The 20,694-nt window shown below is 43.3% G+C and overlaps 1 protein-coding gene across 5 annotated transcripts in view; it reads left to right on the top strand.

The window, feature by feature from the left end:
• Positions 1-20,694, top strand: part of FSIP1 (fibrous sheath interacting protein 1) — a 123,489-nt gene that overhangs the window by 19,216 nt on the left and 83,579 nt on the right. For all 5 annotated transcript variants that reach the window (XM_084845010.1, XM_084845003.1, XM_084844994.1 and 2 more), the window contains 3 exons: positions 3,063-3,155; positions 15,934-16,046; positions 18,985-19,095. In XM_084845010.1, the coding sequence (XP_084701136.1) occupies positions 3,063-3,155; positions 15,934-16,046; positions 18,985-19,095 (317 nt within the window). The remainder of the gene's footprint in view (positions 1-3,062; positions 3,156-15,933; positions 16,047-18,984; positions 19,096-20,694) is intronic.

Raw genomic sequence — 20,694 nt, 5'->3', positions numbered from 1 at the left:
GTCCTGTGCATCTGCCATACCTGAATTAAAATAGGAGATTAGTAAGTGGCATGATATCTATTATTCATGTATTCATTTACTATCTTGGTGTAGGCTGCCCAAGAACACATGTTCCCTGGGCGGCTGACAGGAAATACAAGAATAAAATACAATATTAAAATACAAGAACAAAAAAAAGTAGCAGCATAAATTTTGTTTAGCTCACAGAGAAAGAGATAAAACCAGTCTATCAGCATAATAAATTACACATCAGACATCAAGAGCCCAGATTTGAAGATCACAAGTTATTTGAAAGGCCTGAGTGAATAAAAAAAAGTCTTCACTTGACACTGAAAAGACCATAAAGAAGGTGCCAGATGAGCTTCTCTGGGAAGGCCAGGGTGTAAGAATGCCATCTCCCTAGTAGCCACCCACCTTGCTTCACTTAGCGGGGGGAATCAGAGCAGGGCCTCTGAAGAGAATCTTTCTTTAAGTTTATTTTTTTAATTTTTAATAAACTACACATGTAATAAGAGTGATACAATATTATGTACAAAACAATAAGAGGCATAACTTCTCTGAGTTTATAGAATAAGATATGTGCATTTTCATACTCACATATATATACGTTATATGTTTCATACACAAAATCCAAAAACATAGTTACCAAAAAAGTATGTGTTATGTATGTATATATTCATATATTTTATAAATAATTATATCAAGTTATTGAAAAACAGAGTTTAACATGTGAATATATTGCTTCTGCAAATTTTTCTGGGAATGTGTCCCTTTCTCTTTTTTCTGCTGTTCTAATATAATGTGTTTAATTTTACCATAATGGCAAAATCCCATACTTTGTTCAACCATTCATCCATTGAAGGTATTATTTGCTCTCTGCACTTTTTTTGCATACAAAAGTCTTGCTGCAGCCAACATATAAGATCTTAATTTCTTATGTTGTTGACTAACAAATCCATCCATAAAATTAAGATGAAGTATGGCTGGCTGGTGAATGCTGGAAGTTGTAAGACTTTTTTTCTGTCTAAATATGCATAAGATTGCGCTCTTAGGGTTTTAAAGGTTAAGATCAGCGTTTTTAATTGGGCCCAGAAAAAGACTGGGATCCAGTGCAGTTGACAAAGAGATGGTGTGTTATGATTGAAATGCCCAGCCCCAGCTAATAATAATCTTGCATCCCTATTTTGGACCATTTGCAGTTTCCTGAACTTTTTCGAAGATAGCCCCACATACGATGCATTGTTATAGTTCAAATGGGAGGTTACCAGAGCATGGGTAACTGTGGCTGAGCTATGTCCATTCAGGTATGATCACAGCTGATGTTTAAGCCAAAGCTGATAGAAGGCACTTCAAGCCAAAGAGGCCAACAACTGAGCTTATAGTGGCAATGCTGGATCAATACACCCCCCCCCCCGATTGCAGACCTGTTCCTTTAGAGCAGAGGTGTACAACCCTTTTGACCCTGAGGGCCACATCTCGGTATGTTGGGTGGCTGGGGGCACTTGTACACAAATGTAATTCTTACCAATTTGGACATGTTCCCACCAAGCATACAGAGCATAGCTCAATTCTATGCATGTCTGCTTAGAAATAAGCCCACGTGCAACAGCTTTCAGACTTGCAAAGCATAGCTCAGTTCTAAAATTTAGACAGATTTGAAATACCCAGGAGGGTATTTAAAGTTTAAATGTCTTTGAATTGTTCTTATCTTCAGTCCCTTGTCTGAGATAAGAATGGGGTTTCCCTGCTTACCATTGAAGAAAGCCTCCGTTGTTTGGTTTTTCTGAGATCTTCCTTTCTACGGTCTTTTCCTGGGGAAAGTGGGTGGGGGCTGCACAACCCGCAGCCGAAGGCCACAGGTTATGCATCCCTGATTTAGGGAGAATACAACCTGCTCCAGAATGGGTTGAACACCACTCACATGAGCGGACAAAGCACTTGCCAATTGCACCTCTGTCTTGACTAGACTGTAGCCCTCCTGAATGTGGAATACTCTCCCCACTGAGGTCTGCCTGCGCCAACATTGTCATCTTTTTGGCACCAAGTTAAGACTTTCCTCTACACTCAGGCATTTGATGGCGTATGATGTGGCTATTAATGTCAGTTGTGTTACTTGGTCCAAGTATTTTATTGTAACTGTTTCAGCTGTTTTAAATTGTTTTTAAATGTTGTATGTTAAAGATGTTGTATTATTTTTTAATTATGTTGTATTTTGGGTTTTAATTTTTGTGAACTGCCTAGCGAGCTTTGTCTCTTGGGCATTATTGGAATGGAATTAATGGAGTCTCAGTTTATTAATTAACCTTCCTCCAGGACTCAGACACTGATTCAGGACTTCCATAGCCTCACCTGCAGTATATCCACTCCAACAAGCTTGTATTATTCATACCATTGTCTGTCTTGTTATTTTTGTTCTGTGTGTTCTGTAGTAACCAGCGAAGGGCTATTACTTCAGCACGTTTACGTGATAGTTTCTAGCTGATGCTTGACTGAAGCATGAAAGGCTTATGAGTAGTAGTTAGTTTCAAATACTGGAAAGGTATATTTCTTTACAGAACTATCTTAACAGCCTTTGAGGGTGAACAATGTATTGAAGGAAAAGAATGTTCAAATCTGCAGAGAACAAATGTAATACCATTTTAAAACCTAACCTCTGGGCGCAGCTTGAAGCAGTTGGCTTCCTCTTGACAATGAGGAGTGTGGAAGGAGCCATTAATGATCTCACCAAGGTTTTCTGGGCTTACCATTTTAGGCAGTGCCAGAGGAAGCACCTTTCCACCAAAGCTAACAGGGAATTGGGTATTCTGTTGGCAGAAAGAAAGGATGGCAAGTGTCAATGCAAGTGCCTCATTTATCCCCACACCAAATTATCAGCGCTCTGGAACACAATTCTTATCACAGTGCTGGTCATTTGTGTGAAATTGGTTTCCGTTCTTACAGAAATGAGACCAATACGCTTTTCACAGGTGAAGATGAATACATGATGAAAACATGACTGTTATTCTTGGCTATTTCAAAAAGCAAAAACATAGCAATTATTTAATACTGTATTTCATTAACAGACCCTTCTGATGTTGAAGAAGATGAAATGATTGGTAGTGTATTTCACACACAGATACACCCGGAGAATTATACTAGAAGACAAACCAAGCAAGGTAGAATTTATATCAATATGCTTTTGTTTCCTAGATCCAGTTTTAAAAGTACCATTATAAAAAGTATTTCCTCTGTCAGAAATTCATGTACTTTTTATCATATCAATGGCTATCAATGACTACTAGTCCTGAGCTATATGCTACCTCCGGTATTAGAGGCAGTATGCCTATGTACACCAGTTGCTTGGGAACATGGCTTCACACTCATGTCCTGCTTGTGGGTTTCTTGCGGTTGGCCACTGTGTGAACAGAATGCTGGGCTAGATGGACTCTTGGTCTGATCCAGCATGGCTCTTCTTGTTCTTACGTGAATGTCTCTTCTGCTACAGCTATACAGACTGGGATCCACACATATACCAATATCCCAGTCTGTTTCCAAACAAGTAATTCAAGAGTTTTTCAGCTATACTCATATGCTACCTATCTTGAGTCAATCATGGGTGCCTATAGATTTGTGAAACCTACCGGACATGATCCCCTTCATGGATCACTGCCTTGTTGTGGCAAAGGGGCTTGCGTAATTCAGTGAAACCATAAGCTATGCCGTGCAGGGCCACCCAAGACGGACAGGTCATGGTGGACTGTTCTGACAAAATGTGGTCCACTGGAGAAGGAAATGGCAACCCACTCCAGTATTCTTGCCAAGAAAACCCCATGGAACGTATCACAAGGCTAAAAGAGATGACACCGGAAGATGAGCCCCTCAGGGCGGAAGGTGTCCAATATACTACTGGGGAAGAGCAGAGGGAATTTCCAAGTAGCGCCAGAAAGAGCGAAGCGGCTGGGCCAAAGCCGAAAGGACACTCAGCTGTGGATGTGTCTGGTGGTGAAAAGAAATTCCGATGCTGCAAAGAACAATATTGTTTAGGAATCTGGAATGTAAGATCAATGAATCAAGGTAAGCTGGAGGTGGTCAAACATGAGATGGCAAGACTGAACATCGACATCTTGGGAATCAGCGAACTAAAATGGACAAGCATGGGCGAATTTAATTCAGGTGACCATTATATCTACTACTGTGGGCAAGAATCCCTTAGAAGAAATGGAGTAGCACTCGAAGTCAACAAAAGGGTGGGAAAAGCAGTACTGGGGTACAATCTCAAAAATGACAGAATGATCTCAGTACGAATCCAAGGCAAACCATTCAGCGTCACAGTAATTCAAGTCTATGCCGCAACCACTGATGCCAAAGAAGCTGAGGTTGATCGGTTCTATGAAGACCTACAACACCTTCTAGAACTAACACCAAAAAGAGACGTCCTCTTTATCATAGGGGATTGGAATGCCAAAATAGGAAGTCAAGAAATCACCGGGATAACAGGCAAGCATGGCCTTGGTGTACAAAATGAAGCAGGACAAAGGCTAATAGAGTTTTGCCAAGAGAACACGCTCATCGTAGCAAACACTCTTTTCCAACAGTACAAGAGGCGACTCTACACATGGTCATCACCAGATGGTCAATATCGAAATCAGATTGATTATGTCCTTTGCAGCCAAAGATGGAGAAGCTCTATACAGTCAGTAAAAACAAGACCTGGAGCTGACTGTGGCTCAGATCATGAGCTACTTATTGCAAAATTTCGGCTTAAATTGAAGAATGTAGGGAAAACCACTAAACCAGTCAGGTATGACCTCAATCATATCCCTGATGAATATACAGTGGAGGTGAGGAATAGATTTCAGGGATTAGACCTGATAGACAGAGTGCCTGAGGAACTATGGATGGAGGTCCGTAACATTGTTCAGGAGGCAGCAACTCAATCCTTCCCAAATAAAAAGAAATGCAAGAAAGCCAAGTGGCTGTCTGATAAGGCTTTACAAGTGGCTGAGGAAAGAAGGGAAGCGAAAAGCAAGGGAGAAAGGGGAAGATATATCGAACTGAATGCAGACTTCCAGAGAATAGCAAGGAGAGACAAGAAGGCCTTCTTAAATGAACAATGCAAAGAAATCGAAGAAAACAATAGAACAGGAAAGCCTAGAGATCTCTTCAAGAAAATTGGAGATCTCAAGGGAACGTTTTGTGCAAAGACGGGCATGATAAAGGACAAAGAAGGCAGGGACCTAACAGAAGCAGATGAGATTAAGAAGAGGTGGCAAGAATACACAGAAGAACTATACAGGAAAGATCTGAATGCCCCTGAATGCCATGATAGTGCGGTCACTGAACTTGAGCCGGACATCCTAGAGAGTGAAGTCAAGTGGGCCTTAGGAAGCAATAGTAACAACAAAGCTAGCGGAGATGACAGTATTCCAGCTGAGCTATTTAAGATCCTAAAAGATGATGCTGTTAAAGTGCTGCACTCAACACTGGACAGTGGCCACAAGACTGGAAAAGGTCAGTTTACATTCCAATTCCAAAGAAGGGCAATGCCAAAGAGTGTTCAAACTACCGTACAATTGTGCTCATTTCACATGCCAGCAAGGTGATGCTCAAAATCCTACAAGCTAGGCTTCAGCAGCATGTGAACCGAGAACTACCGGAAGTACTAGCTGGGTTTCGAAGAGGCAAAGGAACTAGAGATCAAATTGCCAACTTTCACTGGATCATGGAGAAAGCAAGAGAATTCCAGAAAAACGTCTATTTCTGCTTCATTGACTATGCTAAAGCCTTTGATTGTGTGGATCACAACAAACTGTGGCAAATTCTGAAAGAGATGGGGGTACCAGACCACCTTACCTGTCTCCTGAGAAACCTGTACGAGGCTCAAGAAGCAACAGTAAGAACCAGAGATGGAACAACTGATTGGTTCAAAATTGGGAAAGGAGTACGACAAGGCTGCATATTGTCGCCCTGCTTATTTAACTTATATGCAGAGTACATCATGAGAAATGCTGGGTTGGATGAATCACAGGTCGGAATTAAGATTGCCGGGAGAATTATCAACAACCTCAGATACGCAGACAATACCACCCTAATGGCAGAAAGCGAAGAAAATCTAAAGAGCCTCTTGTTGAGGGTGAAAGAGGAGAGTGCAAAAGCTGGTTTGAAACTCAACATTAAAAAAATTAAGATCATGGCATGTGGCCCCATCACTTCCTGGCATATAGAAGGGGAAGAAATGGAAGCAGTGACAGATTTTATTTTCTTGGACTCCAAGATCACCGCAGACGGTGACTGTAGCCATGAAAGTAAAAGACGCTTGCTCCTTGGGAGGAAAGCTATGGCAAACCTAGACAACACAGTAAGAAGCAGAGACATCATCTTGCCGACAAAGGTTCATATAAGCAAAGCTATGGTTTTCCCAGTAGCATACAGTAGCAACGTATGGCTGTGAGAGCTGGACTATAAGGAAGGCTGAGTGCCGAAGAATTGATGCTTTCGAACTGTGGTGCTGGAGAAGACTGTTATGAGTCCCCTGGACTGCAAGGAGGTCAAATCAGTCAATCCTAAAGGAAATCAACCCTGAGTGCTCATTGGAAGGATAGATACTGAAGCTGAAGCTCAAATATTTTGGCCACCTAATGTGAAGAGAAAACTCCCTGGAAAAGACCCTGATGCTGGGAAAGATTGAAGGCAAAAGGAGAAGGGGACAACAGAGGATGAGATGGCTAGATAGCATCACCGATAGAATGAATATGAACTTGAGTACAGTCTGGGAGAGAGCGGAGGACAGGACGGTCTGGCGTGCTATGGTCCGTGGGGTCACAAAGAGTCGGACACGACTGAACAACAACAACAACCGGACATGATAACTTTGCTGTTTGTTTACGTTTCTGGTCAGTGACGAGTGTCCCTCTGGTCAGAGACAGAGGGACACTTTAGAAGACTGTTGGGATCATATATTGCAAGGCCAAACAGGCCTTCCTGCTGCCATTTCCTTCTTCACCTCTCATTTTCTCCTATGGAGCCATGCGAAGGGAAGGAGAAACCATATACATGTTTCTTGGTTAGCAGAATTGCATACAGTTTTGCAGCTTCCAGATAGCTGGCAAGTAATAAAAGTGTGCAGTTTGGGGGTGGGGAAACAGTGGCTTGGATCTGAAGATGAGTTAACAAAGGCTGCATTCCTATACACAGTTACCTGAGAGTAAGCCCCAATTGTACTCAGTAGGGCTTAATTCTGAGTAGACAAACATAGGATTGCGTTCTTAAGGAAGTTCATGGAAGTAAAGTTTCCTGTCCCCTCCTCCCACCTGCACCCCCTCAAAGGCCTCTCTGGAGAGTCGGGGGCCATGTAGGATGGGACACAGGGAGATGGAGGAGAGGCCTGGAAACTCTTCTCCTATGAACATATGTTATTTTATCCAAGACAATAAGTACTGATAATGAAGCATCTTCTTCCTGAAGATAATTTCTCAGTTCAGACATAATGAAAAGCCATGGTTTCCTGTTACGAGAATGAGTCTGCATGAGCCTTGGGCTCACATGCTCCCCTCTTTTCTCTCCTTTGCATGCATGAGGAGATGAAAAGCTTTGCTTTTGCTTTTGAAGAAAGCACAGATTTCCATTACATATGAACTCAGAACAAATCACAGTTCTCTAACTGTGGTTAGTTAACAAATCAGGATATCAAATGTCAGTTAGTTTGGGTCACGGGACTAATTGGCAAAGCAGCCTACTCAGGTGTGTAGTTATGTTTAAGTGATAAAAATCCTAGTTCATAACCTTCTGAGGAAATTACCACAACATATTTGTAATGTCATTAGTTTTCAGAATGATGAGAATGGTATTGTTGCGACACAAGCTGAGTGCTTTGGCATAAAGACAGTATATTAAGTAGTAAATAGAAGTTCATAACACATTTAGAAGCATGGTGCAATTTGCAAGTTTGAACAACAGTGTCTATAGAAGTGTTATCTCTTAGTGATTGCAGAACACTTTATTTCTGGGGAAAATATACTTAATATACAAAGGTAGCCATTGTACAAACAGTAATGTGTGTAGCCCTATTTATATTGAAGGAAAGGGCTATTCAAATCATTGTGAGTTTCTTCAGACATCGGGTTGGATTCCATCAACTAGAAGCAGGGCTGGCAACTTTCACTGACCCCCCCCCCCAATGTTTTCTGGAGGGTTGGGAACTGCAGGAGGAAGGAGGAATCTGTGAAAAATCACTGCCCTGCCCCTTCTTCCTGCGGGGAGCCTCCTCTAGATTCCAGTTCCCTTCATCAGTGGAAGGAAGTCTTTGACCCAGTTCACACATAACAGCTGCAATTGACCCATTATTTGCTGGGGTTGCATGCTGCTGCCCTTTTGAATATGCAGCCTCCAATTGGAGGTTGCCCTGTGATGTGCCAACCCGGACACTATGGGCAAATCATGGGTTAAACAACCAAAAAGTTTACCTAACATGTAATTTAGGTTAACTTTGGGTTGTTTAACCCAGGATTAACACATAGTGCCTGGGTTCACACATTAAGGAACAACCTCCGATCAGGCCAGTTGGGGGTTGGACATTCAAAATGGTGATGGCACATCAAGCAGAGCAGAGGAATCTGAGTAGAGCAGAGGAAGCTGAGTAGAGCAGAGGAAGCTGCTCCAGCTGGTCTAGGGGCAATACAAGCAAGCAAGCTCCCAGAGAGCGAGCGATGAGGGAGCGAGTGAACAAGGAGAGCAAACAAGAGTCTGCCAGGGGAGTTCAGCTGGGGAGGTCAAGGGGGAGGCCCCTAACATTTTTTAAAATTTCTTTGTCTTGTAACACACACTTCCATACCAGTGAATAGAGGGCAAAGCGCAGGCTATTCTACTACAATCAGAAAGCTAGAAGCAGAAAGGAAATAGAGATTATGGAAGGAATAGACTCTCCAGTGACAGTGACTTGAAAGGTGCATGGAATGTTTGTTTTCTTGCCTGAGATCAACATAGCCTACACGCGCAACAAGTGCAAGTTGATCACGCTGCTGGAAGAAAAAGTAAGAGGACTGGAGCGGCGAGTGTCGACCCTCCATGGAATAAGAGAAGATGAAGAGTTCTTGGACAGAACGGTGGAATTACAGCAGCAAAGTGAAGAACAGAAGCTAGAAGAGGAACAGCAAGCTGAGGCAGAAGAGGAAAATGCTGAGGTGAGGAAAAATGAAGTAGAGGATACTCTTTGGAAAAGGGTGACAGGAGAAGAAGAACTAGAAGTCACTCTACACCGGAAGCATTGGAACTATGGAACCATTACCAGGTGCTTGAGGATGAGACTTGAGGACAGCCTGCAGGGGAAGAATTACAGGGGAACCTGCATAAGAATGAGGAAGAGGCTGAAGTTCAGTCAAGCAGAGGCTGGGAAGAATGTATTTGGCCACACCATGAAGAACTTCATCAGGAGGGCTTTAAACTGAATCCTACAGGGGAGGGAGATGTAAAGTTGGGGGTAACAATGGATGAAGGCTCACACATCACAACAGAGAGAACAGCTCTAATAGAGCCCAATAATAGTCTTCAGAAACATGTAGGAAGAAAGCCAGACTATGAAACACATGGTCTTCAATGTCTATATACTAATGCCCAGAGTATGGGAACCAAACAGAACAAACTTGAACTCTTAATACAGGAGGGAAATTATGACTTGATAGGTGTAACTGAAACTTGGTGGGATGACTCCCGTGACTGGAATACAGCAATTGAAGGATATAACTTGTTCAGAAAGAACAGGAGGAAAAGAAAGGGAGGTGGAGTTGCACTATATGTTACAAATACATATCTCTGCACAGAAATACAGGAGGATGAGCTTGGTAGCCCCATTGAGAGCATCTGGGTTAAAATAAATGGAGCAAAGAATAAAAGGAACATGGTGGTCGAAGTCTACTACTAGCCATCCAATCAAGGAGAAGATGAGGATGAAACTTTTGAAAAGTAAATTTCTAATGTTTCAAGGAAGCAAGATGTAGTAGTAGTGGGGGACTTAGAGATGACCTGAAAACAAAAAAGGACCCATATAGGAAGTGGAAGGAAGGCCAAGCTACAAACAAAGAGTACAGGCAGGTAGCCCAGAATTGCAGGGATGGCATCAAGAAGGCTAAAGCGGAGAATGAGCTGAGGTTAGCGAGGGATGCTAAAAGCAACAAATAGGCTTTCTTCAGATACATGCATAGTAAAAGACAGAAGAAAGAAGTGGTGGTTCAGCTATTAAATTAAAGGGGAAGGCAGCTGGGACATCTGACAGAGGCAGGTGGGCCAACTTACCACCTTATTGGCCCTGCCTGGGACTGTGTGCTGCCATTAAGAGCCACCCCCCTGGCTGGAGCTGAAGAGGGAAAGAAAAAACTCCCCTGGGCTAATTTCGGCTGATTCGAGCCGGCTGGACCCGAGCTCCCTGGCAAGACTCTTATCTGCCCAGCTGTGGTGTGGGGTGGCAGCGCCGCCAAAGGCAGGGTCGCCCCTTTGTGGGGAGACGCAAGGGCAAGGGCCACCCCCCAACACTGGATTGACTGGTTCTTGCAGCTTCTATGTGTGGGTGTTGGTTGTTGTTGTGTTGTTCTGTATCTGTTTTGCTAGGATCCTGTTATGTGCCTGGGTGAGAGGATATATGGCCAAGTTGAGGCACTTGAGGGGCCCCCAATTAGTGTGGTTACGGGTCAAGGGAGATATGGCGTTGGGAGGAGGGCTACCCAGGTTAGGGGAACACGGCCCAGACAGTTAACAGCTGTGCTGTGTTCCGGCCCGCTCCCCAACCGTGGGCCTGGTGGTTGCCCTATCAGCCTGCCCTCGGGTCTACGGATGCTGCTTTTAAATGCCAGATCGGTTCAAAGTAAGACCTCCCTCATCCATGACTTAATAGTGCATGAGGAGGCTGATCTGGCATGTATAACCTAGTCCTGGGTGGGTGAGCAGGGAGGAGTTAGTCTCTCCCAGCTATCCCCACTGGGGTACTTGGTTCGACATCAGGGAAGACCTGAGGGCGGGGGGGGCGGTTGCTGTGGTCTATAGGAACTCCATCTCCCTCTGCAGGCTCCCTGTCCATGTGACTACTGGTCTGGAGTGTTTGCACCTTGTGTTGGGCCAGCGGGACAGACTGGGGACTCTGTTGGTGTACCGGCCACCCCGCTGCTCAACAGGCTCCCTAGCTATGCTGACGGAGATGGTCACTGGTGCGCTGTTGCGATCCCCCAGACTGTTGGTTCTGTGGTATATCAACATTCGTGCTGAGGGCACCTTTTCTAGGGCGGCTCAGGATTTCATGGCCTCCATGACGACCATGGGACTGTCCCGACATGTCATCGGCCCGACACATGTAGCGCGGCATACTCTAGACTTGTTTTTCGCAACTGGACATGGAGATGGTGGCCTGATGGTGGAGGACTTTGCATCAGTCCCCTTGTCATGGTCAGATCATTACCTGCTGAGGTTTAGACTTACAGCAGCTTTTCCCTCCATAGGAGTGGGTGACCTATTAAGATGGTCCGCCCCCGGAGGCTAATGGATCTGGATGGTTTCTAGAGGACTCTGGAGAGGTTTCTGGCTGATATGGCCGGCTCTCCTGTCAAAACCCTGGTTGATCTGTGGAATGTAGAAATGACCCGGGCGGTTGACATGATTGCTCCTGAACGCCCTCTCCTGAGTAGAGCTTGAACTGCTCCGTGATATACCCCAGAGCTGAGAGCGATGAAACAAAATAGGAGACAGCTTGAGTACAGATGGAGAAGAACTCCTAGTGAATGCTATCGAATGCTGGTATGTGCTTATGGTAAAGTATATTCAGGGGCAGTGGGGGCAGCAAAAAAAAAAAAAATTGCCTCTATTGAATCTTCTGTTTGCCGCTCAGCAGAGCTTTTCAGAGTCGTCCGGGGGCTATTACATGCCGGCCCTAAGGACACTGTAGATCCCTCTGAGGCCCGCTGTAATGCATTTGCTAGGCACTTCCAGGATAAGATCTCTTGCATCTGCCGGGACTTAGACTCCAGTGTTACAACAGGTGAATGTGTTGACGTATCCAGAGTGCAACTTTGTCCTGTTCTCCTGGATGAGTTTCAGTTGGTACGGCTCGAGGATGTTGACAAGGTGCTTGGACAGGTGCATGCAACCACCTCCGTCCTGGATCCTTGCCCCCTTGGCTGATAAAAACTGAAAGGGAAGGAACAGCTGGCTGGGCCAGGGAGGTGATTAATGCCTCTTTGCGAGAGGGGGTGATCCCGAGCCGCCTCAAAAGAGGCAGTAGAGAGACCACTCCTAAAGAAATCCTCCCTGGACCCAGAAAGTCTTAGTATTTTTAGGCCAGTGGCAAATGTTCTTTTCCTGGGCAAGGTTCTTGAGTGGGTGGTTGCCAACCAGCTGCAGACACTCTTGGATGAGACCAATTATCTAGATCCATTTCAGTCGGGGTGCAGGCCAGGTTTCGGCACGGAGACAGCATAGTCGCCTTGTATGATGACCTATGTTGGGAGAGAGACAGGGAGAGTGTGACCTTGCTGTTTCTCCTTGATCTCTCAGTGGCTTTCGATACCATCAGCCATGGTATCCTTCTGGGACGATTGTCTGAGCTGGGAGTGGGAGGCACTGCATTGCAGTGGTTTCGCTCGTACTTGGATGGTCAGCTCCAGCAAGTTGTGCTTGGGGAATATTGCTTGGTGCCGTGGATTCTCTGGTATGGAGTGCCACAGGGGTCAGTTCTGTCCCCCATGCTATTTAACATCTACATGAAACTGTTGAATGCGGTCATCCAGAGTTTTGGGGTGCATTGTAATTGGAATGCTGATGACACGCAGCTCTGTTTCTCCTTTTCATCTTCTTCAGGTGAGGCTGTGGATCTGCTAAATCGATGCCTGGCTGCAACAATGGACTGGATGAGGGCTAATAAACTGAAACTCTATCCAGCCAAGAGTGAGATGCTGTTGGTGGGTGGTTCTTCTGACCGGATGGAGGGTGCTCAACCTGTTCTGGATGGAGTTGCACGGGAGCAGGTTGATAGCTTGGGGTTCTCCTTGAGCCATCTTTGTTGCTTGAGGCTCAGGTGGCCTCAGTGGCATGGAGTACCTTCTTCCAACTTTGGTTGGTGGCCCAGCTACGCCCCTATCTGGACAGGGATAACCTGGCTTCAGATGTCTATGCTCTGGTAATCTCCAAGTTAGATTACTGCAGTGCACTCTATGTGGGGCTGCCTTTGAACACGGTTCGGAAACTGTAGCTTATGCAAAATGCAGTGGCCAGATTGCTAATGGGGATCAGAAGGTCTGAACATATAAGACCGACTCTGGTCCACTTGCACTGGCTGTCTGTATGTTTCCGAGCCCAATTCAAGGTGCTGGTTTTAACCAATAAAGCCATACATGGGTTGGGACCACAATACCTGACGGAGCACCTCTCCTGACATGAACCTACCCATATACTACGCTCAACATCTAAGGCCCTCCTCTGGCTGCCTACACAGAGGGAAGCTCGGAAGACGTAGACAAGGCGGAGGGCCTTTTTGGTGGTGGCCCCCAAATTATGGAATGATCTCCCCGACGAGCCTGCCTGGCGCCAACATTGTTATCTTTTCAGTGCCAGGTTAAGACCTTTCTCCTCTCCCAGGCATTCGACAGTATATGATAAGTGTTTAATTGATCCTGGAATGTCTTATGACTATGGTTGTTTGTTTTTGAGATGGTGTGTTTGAAGTTGTTTTAGATATGTTTCTTTTGTGTATATTGTTGTTCATGTGTTTTTTTATGTAAATGGTTTTTAATCTCTGTATATTGTATTTTCAATGTTTTTAATCTTTGTAAACTGCCCAGAGAGCTCCAGTTATTGGACGGTATAGAAAGTAATAAATAATAATAATTAAATAAGGATGGCAAAATGATAACAGATGACAAAGAAAAGTCAGAAGTGCTCAATTCCTACTTTGGCTCAGTCTTCTCCCAAAAGAGGGTCTACGACCCCTCTGGCAAAGGCGAAGTACAGGCTGAAGGGGCAGGATTGCAGCTTGAGATCAATAGGCATATGGTCAAGGAACCCCTAATTACTTTGGATGAGTTCAAATCTCTGGGGCCAGATGAACTGCATCCTGGAGTAATAAAGGAACTGCCAGAAGAACTCTCAGAATCACTGTCTATTATATTTGAGAAATCATGGAGGATGGGGTGAAGTGCCAGATGACTGGAGGAGGGCGAATGTTGTCCCTCTCTTCAAAAAGGAAGAACCTGGGAACTACAGACCAGTCAGTCTGACATCAGTCCCTGGAAAAATTCTGGAGCAGATTATAAAGCAATCCATCTGTAAGCACCTTGAACACAATGCAGTGATTACTCGAAGCCAACATGGATTTGTCAAGAATAAATCCTGCCAGATTAATCTCATTTTTTGATCAGGTAACCTCCCTTGTGGACTGTGGGAATGCTATGGACATACTATATCTTGACTTCAGCAAAGCTTTCGACAAAGTGCCCCATGATATCCTGATGAGCAAACTAGCTCAAAGTGGGCTAGATGAAACAATGATCAGGTGGATCCACAATTGGTTACAGAACCAGACTCAAAGAGTGCTTATCAATGGGATCTTCTCAAACTGGGGAGAGGTAACGAGCGGGGTACCGCAGAGCTCAGTCTTGGACCCAGTGCTCTTCAACATTTGTATTAATGACTTGGGTGAGGAGGTGCAGGAAATACTGATCAAATTTGCAGAGGACACAAAACTGGGTGGGGTAGCTAATACCCTGGAAGACAGAAACAAAATTCAAAGTGATCTTGATAGACTGGAGTGCAGGGCAGAAAACAACAGAATGACATTTAATAGGGATAAATGCCAAGTTCTGCACCTAGGAAAAAGAAACCAAATGCACAGTTACAAGATGGGGGATACGTGGCTCAACAATACTACAAGCGAGAAGGATCTTGGAATTGTTGTCGATCACCAGCTGAATATGAGCCAACAATGTGATGTGGCTGCAAAAAAGGAAAATGCTATTTTGGGCTGCATCAATAGAAGTATAGCGTCTAAATCCCATGAAGTACTAGTTCCCCTCTACTCAGCACTGGTTAGGCCTCATCTGGAGTACTGTGTCCAGTTCTGGGCACCACACTTGAAGAAGGATGCAGACAAACTGGAGAGGGTTCAGAGGAGGGCAATGAAGATGATCAGGGGACTGGAAACTAAGCTGTATGAGGAGAGACTGAAAGAACTGGGCATGTTTAGCCTTGAGAATAGAAGACTGAGGGGAGATATGATAGCGCTTTTCAGGTACTTGAAAGGTTGCCACAGAGAGGAAGGCCAGGATCTCTTCTCGATCATCCCAGAGTGCAGGACACGGAACAATGGGCTCAAGTTACAGGAAGCCAGATTCCAGCTGAACATCAGGAAAAACTTCCTGACTGTTAGAGCAATTTGACAATGGAACCAATTACCTAGGGAAGTGGTGGACTCTCCCACACTGGAGGCGTTCAAGACGAGGCTTGACAGCCATCTGTCAGGGATGCTTTGACTTACATTCCTGCACTGAGCAGGGGGTTGGACTTGATGGTCTTATAGGCCCCTTCCAACCCTACTATTCTATGATTCTGTGACATACTGCAGCAAATCGTGGGTTAATTAACCCACAATTTGCTGCTGTTAAATGTGAATAGGGCCTTCCTTTCACAGAGGGGCAACTCTGTATCCAACCTATGGCTATGATTGGATAGTCCTGCCCATTATCTTTTACTGTTCATAAGTTGTGTGCAGGACTATAACCAGTGAATTTGCACTGCTGTCCATGTAATTTTGTTAGGCTTATTATTTAAAAGGTTGTTGAAATAATACAACATTAATAATATTGAATTTCTCTGTATTATAAATAGTGAAATGGTAAATTGGAGGTAATACTTTTATTCTGTGGATAAATTAAAACTGCTCTTCATTTACACAATTCTACTTTTTGGTGCTTTTCTTATTTGCAGGTTGTTTAAGTGAAGATAGAACAAGAAGCTCAATAACGAAAACAGAAAACATGCATAAAAAAAGCGAAACTAGCTGTAAAAAACCTCCTGATTTTGTTAAAAAGAACATAGAGGTATGTGCTAATGGATTGTATTGCAAAACACAGGATTGGAACTCATTGTCAAGTCTCATCATGTTAATCTTTTATAAATTAGTAATGGGTAATTAACTTTGCTATAAAGCTTATCCTGTATAGCTTGTCAAGAGTAGGAATAGAGTAATTTCAGGTTTCTGATCACTTTCAGATTATCCTGTTTTGTTTAAAAAAAAAATTCGAATTTACTGAACTGGCATTTAGAATCACATCTACATAATAGAATATTGTCTCTTAATCCCATGTTTTTATTATTTTGTAATATCAGGCTGCTCTGATGCTATGCCTGTGACTTCTGAGAGGAAGCAAAAAGAACGCTCATGAAATTCTTTGTACCTAAAAGCCATGGATGCTGTGGAAGATAACCCTGCCACAAAATTCATATGGAATTAGTGCAAATTCTGGCACATCAGGATTGTACGGGACTATAGATCCCATGATTTAATTAGCATCATAAGAACTAAAGAAGATCTCTGCTGGATCAGACCATAGTCCTATTATTATTTATTACATTTTTCAATCACTCAGTAACCAAAGTTCTCTGGGTGGTGTACACTGATTCTCTTTCCATAGTGGCTAATCAGATGCCTCCAGGAAGCCCATAAGTAGGCTGTGAGGGCAAAAGCCCTCTCCCACTGTTGTTTCCCAGCAATTGGTATTCAGAGGCATATGGTCTCTGACCCTGAAGCTTTTATATGGCTATCGTGACTAGTAGCCTTTGATAGCCTTATCCTCCATGAATTTGTCTAATCTGCTTTTAAAGCCATCTGAGTTGGTGGCCATCATCACTTCTTGTGGCAGCGAATGAGTTTAGCTATGTACTGTGTGAAGAAGTTATTTTGTCTGTCCTCAGTCTCCCACCATTCAGTTTTCTTGGACGAACTCAGGTTCTAGTATTATGAGAGGGAGAATAACTTCTCTGTCCACTTTCTCCACACCATATGCTATGTCATCATGGATCTGTGGTGCTGCTAAGAGTTTAATTCCACAAAACAGTAGCAGACCTATACCTGAACCTCCTTCCTGCCCACATCTCTTCCCCTCAAAATCTGCTATCTGAGGTAGTTTTTCTTCAGTTGCACTCCAATATCAGAAATGATCCCAGACCAAAAGCAGTAATATCAGAAATGAATCCAGACCAAAATTGCACACTGAAGTTTCAGTTCTTCCACCCACATGCCCTGTGATCTTACATCCCCTGCTCCCATCTAAAGTTTGCATTCTGTCACTATCATATATGCTTTGGCCTTCGCCTATTGATTCATGCTGTGGATGGCACAGGTTGCTTGAGAATTGGCCCTAACCATTACCTGTACAAGGTACTTTATTTTTCAAGCACATGTAGTTCTTTGCCGCTGGATAAAATTAAGAATGAAAGAAGAGCCATGCTGGTTCAGACCAAGGGTCCATCTAGTCCAGCATTCTGTTCACACAGTGACCAACCAGCTGTCGACCAGGAACCCACAAGCAGGGCCTGAGTGCAACAGCACCCTCCCACCCATGTCCCCCAGCAATTGGTGGACGTAGGCTCACTGCCTCTGGTACTGGAGGTAGCACATAGCCATCAGGACTAGTAGCCATCGATAGTCTTCGCCTCCATGAATTTGCCCAACCCACTTTTAAAGCCATCCAAATTGCTGGCTATCACTACATCCTGTGGTAGCAAGTTCCATGGTTTAACTATGCACTGTGTGAAGAAGTACTTCCTTTTATGTGTCCTGAATCTCTGACCAGTCAGCATCATAGGATGACCCCGGGTTCTAGTATTTTGAGAGAGGGAGAAAAATGTCTCCCTATCTGCATTCTCCACACCATGCATAATTTTGTAGACCTCTGTCATGTCTCCCCTTACCCTTCTTGTTTCCAACCTAAACAATCCCAGCTGTTGTAACCTTCTCTCATAGGGGAGATGCTCCAGTCCCTTGATCATTTTAGTTGCCCTGTTCTGCACATTTTCTAGCTCTACAATATTTTTTTAAGTGTGGTGAACAGAACTGTACACGGTATTCCAAGTATGGCCGCACCATAGATTTGTATAGGGACAGTATGATATTGGCAGTTTTATCCTCAATTCCTTTTCTAATTATGCCTAACATGGAGTTTGCCTTTTTTACAGCAGTTGCACACTGGGTCTTCATTGAGCTGTCCACCACAACCCCAAGATCTCTTTCCTGGTCGATCACCACCAGCTCAGATCCCATCAGGCTATACTTGAAGTTGGGATTTTTTGCCACATCGGGCATCACTTTACACTTGCTTACACTGAACCACATTTGCCATTTAGATGCCCATTCTCCCAGTTTGGAGAGATCCTTTTGGAGCTCTTCACAATCCCTATTTGTTTTAACCACCCTAAATAATCTGGTGTCATCCTCAAACTTGGCCACTTCACTGCTCACTCCTAATTCCAGATCATTTATGAACAGGCTGGAAAGCATTGGTCTTAATACAGATCTCTGTTTGTTGTTGTTTATTCGGTCAGTCGCTTCTGAATCTCTGTGGGACCCCACTATTTACTTCCCTCCATTGGGATAATTTACCATTTATTCCTACTCTCTGCTTTCTGTTCTTTAACTAGGTACTGATCCATAAGAGGACCTGTCCTCTTATTCCATGACTGCTAATTCTCTGCAGCCAGTTTGTCCTTTGTGGTAGATGTGTTAATTCAAAAAAACCTATGCATTAAAAACTTGGAGATTCCTAAATTATTTCCTGTAAACCACCAAATTTGTCATTGGGTATAACAGCTTTTTTTTGTTTGCAATCTGCCTGACTTTAATTCTTTTTTAGTTATTTTTATTGATTTTCTTAAGAGTAACAAAAACCTTGTAAACATATGGGGGAATAATATAGTATAATGGAAGCAAAAAGCTCATCATTCCATTATTCCAGCTTCCAAATTGCTTTCTTTATTCAGCTGGCCAAGGATTCAACAAACCAAGTGGTTATGCTGGAGGAAGAGAAGACAAGGCTGTCAGAATTGCTGAATGATACTGAAGATGAGAGCAGTGAGCTTCAAGTCATTGAAGTATGAGGATGTTAATCTAGTTTGATTCAAAATGTTATTTCTCAGAGTTTAAATCTGTGTGTGTGCTTTCCAACCCAGAGGAGATTCAGTGCAGTGCTATCTTCCTCTAGCCTCCAGTGGTGGGATAACAATTTATACTGATACATGAAGTGGAAATCTGGATCTGTGTGGGTGCTTGTGTGTAATTCTTGCCTGTGTGCACACTGCCATTTTTTTTTTTTTTTTAGTATTGGGTGGTTCATGTCAGAATTAAAAAGTATATTTTGGCTAAAACAATTAACTACTCTTTGTAGCTATTTTTCTTCATCAATTGTACACAGGTAACATCTTGGGGTTTGTTACCTTGCTGCGATTTTGTATTGGCAATTGAATATTTTACAGTTTTGTACAGACCTTTGGTTTTAAACAAATAGATTACTGACATCTCAGTACTACCTGTAAATACTACAACACAAGTCTGTCATGGACCTCTGAAGTCACACTTCTGTGAGTCTACAGTACAGGTTGGAAAAAAATGACCTACAAAGAATTCTAGCTATTGCCAAGTAATTAGCATCTTACAGAGCAATCCTGTGCATTTTTACTCCAGAATGAGTCCTACTGAGTTTATTGGGCTTTGCACCTAGGTAATTATGGATAAGATTAGTGTTTGAGGAGTGGCTAAAAGAGCAAACTTAAATACGCACAAGAAACCCATACGTTGTTTGTTATATATTTAGGTATTCAAAAGGCTTAGCACATGTTTGCCTCATTAAGGAATTTAAAATCACTGTGAACTGTCCCTAAAAGTGGCTTGATTTCTCTGTCCTACCCCCCTTCTTGATTCTTTTGGATTTTGGGGGGTGATATTTTAAAGACCTTGTACATAGTAGGGCCTCTTTAATTGCAGCTTTAGGGCACAGTGCTATGCATGTTTAGACAGAAAAAAGTCCTATGATTCCCAGCATTCCCCAGCCAGCCCTACAGGGCTGGCTGGGGAAAGCAGGGAATTGTAGGACTTTTCTTTTTTGTCTAAACGTACATAGGATCGCACCCTTAGACAACTTTATAAATAAAAATGCTGCAGAATTACAATTAAAAATTCTTATGAAACCAAAGTCCATCTTATAAATTTATTATGATGATACTAGTCCAGCAGTGTGTGTATTAATCATTATTAATAAGGTCTTTCCCATTCACTCTGTGTGTGAATCTTCTGTCTTGAAATGTACAGGGGACTACCTGAGGGCCAAGATCAAGCAGTACACATTCTGCTTTGTAACGTTAAGCTGCCTGGTTCCCCATCATGGTGGCATTTGATTGCCATACCACTACTGGTGCTCTAGATGTCTACTTTAAAATGATCAATAACTGCATTGTCACCAGATTCTCAGGCTTTTTTCATTTCACATAAATATCAAGGCAGGTGTTGCCTTCCTGAAGGCACCCCACAGTATTTTCACATTGATGTAACTGTGATTTATGTACCAAAACCATTATTTTCCATGTAATTTGAAAATATGGTAATTGAGACTTTTTGTTAACATTTAAACAATTTTAAAAGCTTTTTACAGGAACATGCTGACCTTCCAATTTTCCAAAACTATAATTTGTCTAAAG

Source organism: Heloderma suspectum, chromosome 1 (assembly GCF_057233095.1).
Source record: "Heloderma suspectum isolate Gila_16-S chromosome 1, 16-S_ref, whole genome shotgun sequence".
NCBI lineage: Eukaryota > Metazoa > Chordata > Lepidosauria > Squamata > Helodermatidae > Heloderma > Heloderma suspectum.
Note: the sequence above shows the minus strand (reverse complement) of the source record. Positions and strands in the feature narration are given on the sequence as shown.